Below are 4,547 nucleotides of genomic sequence, written 5' to 3' on the forward strand. Positions count from 1 at the left end.
TACAAGACTAAAAGCAATAAAACACAAGATATTAGTTATGTCCGGAAAAGGTGGTGTAGGTATGAATCTTCTCTAAATTTCCTTTTTGTTTCTATATCCTTTTGTCTTCCACTGATTCATACTGATCTATATACACTTTCTGAACCGACTCCTAAATTCACATCACAGTATTTTTTTCCCTTTTAAGGAAAATCAAGCATAGCTGTCATGCTAGCACAGATCCTGGCCCACGATGGCAGAAAGGTAGGGCTTCTTGACGTGGACATCTGCGGCCCTAGTGTTCCCTCCCTCTTGAAGATTGAGGACCAACCGGTGATGGACACACAGTGGGGATGGAAACCTGTTGTGTATGTTATTTTTTATGTACTTGTAGTTATGCTTTTTTTTTCTTTGATTATTAATCATGTATTTTCTTTTTGGTCTTGTTTATTTTAATGAGAGTTGATAAGAATTTTGCATGATATTGGTTTCTTTATTTTTTTAATGTTATTTTTTTTTAGGGGAGGGAGAAGCAAGTCATAGTGTTTTGAAGTGGAAATTAAATTATTTGACCTATCCTAGAGATCTGTTAATGATAGCTGTAGTTTTCTGACAGTGGCAGCTTGCTGAATGCATTACATTAGTTAGTGAAAGTGGTTTGGCACCTGTGGAAATGATAATACATAATGTATGTTATGTATTATAGAAAATGTGATCACGTTTTATTCCAAAATTCTTACTTCAATATCTATCTCTTCATATATTTTGTATCTTAAATAGTTAGCTGTTATGCACATTATAGAAAGTATATACATTATTTGAAATGTGTATAGTTATATTCTTATCAAAGATACAGATATTGTTAAGAAGAAAAATTATACTCTATTTGCACAAAATAAGAATGACAATTAGTCTGAGAATTTCCAGCTATCAAAATTCATTCTGCTTGCTTACCATTTACTATCGACTTTGACTAGAAACCATATGTTCTGTTCATTAAACCTGTCCAAAGTTTTACTGCTTGTAGCTTGAGCTTGCCTTTATTTAGATATCACAAGCTTGACACCCTATGCAGGTCTCCTCAGAGCAACATTAAGACGCTATCAGTAGGATCGCTCCTGAGTTCGGGATCTCAGGCGGTGGTGTGGAGAGGACCCCGCAAAACGGCTTTGATTAGGCGTATGATTAAGGTGTGTTCCTTCAAAATTTCTTTATTCCAAGGAAGCAAAGATGAGAGAAGGGCTTATATGGGAATTGGAAAAGGAAGAACATTGTGGACAGTATATGATTATGATTATGAGTATATTTTAAGTGTGTTAATTTTGCTTTGGAGAGCTGTTGCATAGTAATTCACTTCACTTTGGTATTTAGTTGTCTTGCTTCTTGTTGTGCATTATTGAATCCCTTTGATAATGTAATATTTTTGGCGACACTATGTAGTTATGTTTACGTCTCTTTCTTTCTTTTTCTTTCATATTTATTTTTCTTTACAGTTTTCTTATGTACTAGAAAACACTCCATTTCTGAAAGTGGTTGAATAAAAGTCAGGTTTTATAATATTTAAATGCTTTATTTGTTAGCTTCTGAATGCAAGTATGTAAATTGCATGATCTCTATTAATCATTTCAGTATCTTATTCTTGTTACTATAGATAGGAATTTTCTCATGTATTCTATCCCTCAGTTACCTGCCTCTTATTCTGATCACTTGATTTAAAGCTTTCCTAACATCTCATCCTATTGTTGTTTCATCATAGATTGTGGAGATATCTTTCTGTCTTGCATTCTTTATAGAAATAAAGAGGTCTGATATGATAAGGTAAATATTCCCCTCTTATAAAAAAAGATAAAAAATTGCCCAATAATCACATCCTAATGTGAGTGCATAAAGAAAAGAAAAAAGTAATCATCCCTGAAGAAGGGTCTAAGTAAACACCATATATGCTGTATCACATTGCCAGAACACATTGCGAATATGAACTCCCCATGGTAGGTGTCTTGTGTGTGTGTTGTGTGTTTGCATTGGAAGTGAGTGACAATACCCTATGCATCATTTCTAGTCAATTATTTCCTATAGCTTCCATCAGAACTTTCAATAGACAGAGAATAGAAGCAGAACCTGACTATGGGGCCCGCCTCTCGCCCAACAGGATACTCTGTGGGGACGGTTGGATGACTTGGTGATTGACACCCCACCCGGCACTAGTGACGAACACCTGACTGTCATCAAGTTACTGGCCAGCACCAAGCCTGATGGAGCTATCATCATCACAGCACCGCAAAAATTGTCAGCAGGTGTGCATGCTGTTTTTAGTTGTCTGGGCAAGGGGTGTCTGTGTTTATGAATGTGTTTAAAATTCATGGATTTTCATTAATTTTTTCTTCTTCATCATCTTCCTCTTCTCCATCTTCCTCTCCCTTTTCGTCTTCTTCTTCTCATCCTCCTTCTTCTTCTTATGCTTATTATTAAATTTTGCATTTTTCTTGATTACTTTTGATATACTTTCTTTTTGTTTTTACTGTTATTATTAAGTTATTCTAATTCTGATTACTATTATATTTGTTGTTGTTGAAGCAATTGTTATTATCATCATTATTATTATTATTATTATTATTATTATTATTATTATTATTATTTTTATTATTATTATTATTATTGTTGTTATTATTATATTATTATTATTTATAATTATTATTATTATTATTATTATTATTATTATTACTATCATTTTCACACTTAGTTGAAATGTTTTTGATTAGATTAATGTCAAGCTTTACACCAGCATTTTTACTGTTTCAGGTGTGGTAAGCAGAGAGATACGATTCTGCCAGAAGATGGGAGTACCTGTCTTAGGGATCATAGAAAATCTCTCTGGATTTTGCTGCCCGTGCTGCTCTGTGAGTTCTTCTCCTATTCAGACTCCCCTGCCTTTCTTTTTTTTTTTATCATATCTGCCTCTTCTTCTTTTTTTTCTCCATACTCTCCATTGCCTTCTTTTCATCCTCTTCTTTTCCTTCCTTTTTATCATCCTTCTTTTTCTTCTCCCTTGCCTCCATCTCCTCCTCCTCCTCCTCCTCCTCCTCCTCCTCCTCCAGCTTTTAGTTCTCCTTCTTCTCATTTTAGTTATCTTCTTTCTCCTTCTCCTTTGTTTTATGCTCCACCATCTCCTCCTTTTTATCCTTCCCCCGTTTTTTCTTCTCCTCCTCCTCCATTTTTTTCCTCCCCCTTCTCCTTTTTATCCTCTTCCTCCATTGTATCCTCCCCTCTCCCCCTTTCTTTTTTTCCCCTCCTCTCCCTTCTCTTTTTCCTCCTCCTCTCTCCTCCTTTTTCTTCCTCCTCCCCCTCCTTTTTTCCCTCCTCCCTTTTCTTCCTCATCCCTCTCCTTTATCCCCTCCTCCTCCCTGACCTTTTTTTCTTCCCTCTTCTTTTTATCCTTCCTTCTTTATAATTCATCCTTTTTTATCCTTCCCCATATTTTATCCTTCTCTACCTCCATTTTATCTTCCATGTCATCTGCCTTCACTTCTCTTCCTTCTTTTTTCCTTCCTCTTCATCCTTTTTATTCTACTTCTTTCTATCCACCATGCCCTCTTCCTCCTCCTTAACCTCACTTTGTATCTTCCTATTCCACCTCTCTATTGGTAAAGCTAATATGTGAAAAGTATGAATTGGAAACTAAAATCAGAAGAGTAATTATGCTTTATTATCTTTCTGTTTCTCTTCCTTTCTTTCGCAGGAAGTGAGCCAAATATTTTCCTCCGGTGCAGGAAGTTACCTTGCAGAAAAATACGGCGTCCCCTTCCTAGGCTCCTTGCCAATTGACCCTCGCTTGTCGTCCACACAGCAAAGGGGAACTTCCATGAAAGAGGAACACCCTGACTCCGGTGTCTCGGAGGCTATGAGCCAAATCACAAGGAGGGTCCTGGAGGCTGTTGAGAAGTAGAGAAAAGAGACGTCAAACTTTTTGTATTTTTGTAGGAAATTTCCGTGTTTTTTCTTCTTGTATATTTGTGGGAAACTTTGTGAGAGATAGGTGATGTGTATGGTGTATGTATCAACAGATATTTTGTAACTGTGAAGTCATTGCAGTGCAGAAATTTGTGTATCTGATATATTTTTAGATACAAACAGGATACAGCAGACAAAAATCAATTGCAAACATATTGCAAAACTCAGGCATTTAATTTATGATTGGATATTCCAGGTGATCCCAATCCTCCATTTCAATGTGTATATGAATAAGAACAATGTGCCAATCTTGTTGTTAAGTTTATATCTAAATAATGATATTTTATGATATATAAAATGATATCAACAAAACTTGTCTTATTTACAATAACATTATGACCTGTGTAGTAGTAGTGTGTGTGTGTGGGTGTGTGCGTGTGCGTGTGCGTGTGCGTGTGCGTGTGTGTGTGTGTGTGTGTGTGTGTGTGTGTGTGTGTGTGTGTGGCAAAAGCAACAAAACCTTTGAATTTTATGATAGATACCCCATATATGTGTCAATCAACTTTAACCAACTTCAGTAAAAGAGACACCCATGTAAAAGCTACCACAAAAGTTCCATT

General features: G+C 35.9%; 1 protein-coding gene across 1 annotated transcript in view; it reads left to right on the forward strand.

Annotated features, from left to right (window-relative positions):
- Nucleotides 1-4,299, forward strand: part of LOC122245798 (cytosolic Fe-S cluster assembly factor Nubp2 homolog) — an 8,965-nt gene extending 4,666 nt beyond the window's left edge. The window contains exons 3-8 of the mRNA XM_043003802.2: nucleotides 1-59; nucleotides 188-347; nucleotides 1,055-1,169; nucleotides 2,129-2,273; nucleotides 2,779-2,876; nucleotides 3,716-4,299. The exon at nucleotides 1-59 is cut by the window's left edge and continues 34 nt beyond it. Of these exons, the coding sequence (XP_042859736.2) occupies nucleotides 1-59; nucleotides 188-347; nucleotides 1,055-1,169; nucleotides 2,129-2,273; nucleotides 2,779-2,876; nucleotides 3,716-3,922 (784 nt within the window). The 3' untranslated portion in view covers nucleotides 3,923-4,299. The remainder of the gene's footprint in view (nucleotides 60-187; nucleotides 348-1,054; nucleotides 1,170-2,128; nucleotides 2,274-2,778; nucleotides 2,877-3,715) is intronic.
- Nucleotides 4,300-4,547: the final 248 nt, after the last annotated feature.

The sequence above is a fragment of the Penaeus japonicus genome, unplaced genomic scaffold (assembly GCF_977035675.1).
Source record: "Penaeus japonicus unplaced genomic scaffold, GWHDUDI00000001_assembly GWHDUDI00000013, whole genome shotgun sequence".
Classification (NCBI taxonomy): Eukaryota; Metazoa; Arthropoda; class Malacostraca; order Decapoda; family Penaeidae; genus Penaeus; species Penaeus japonicus.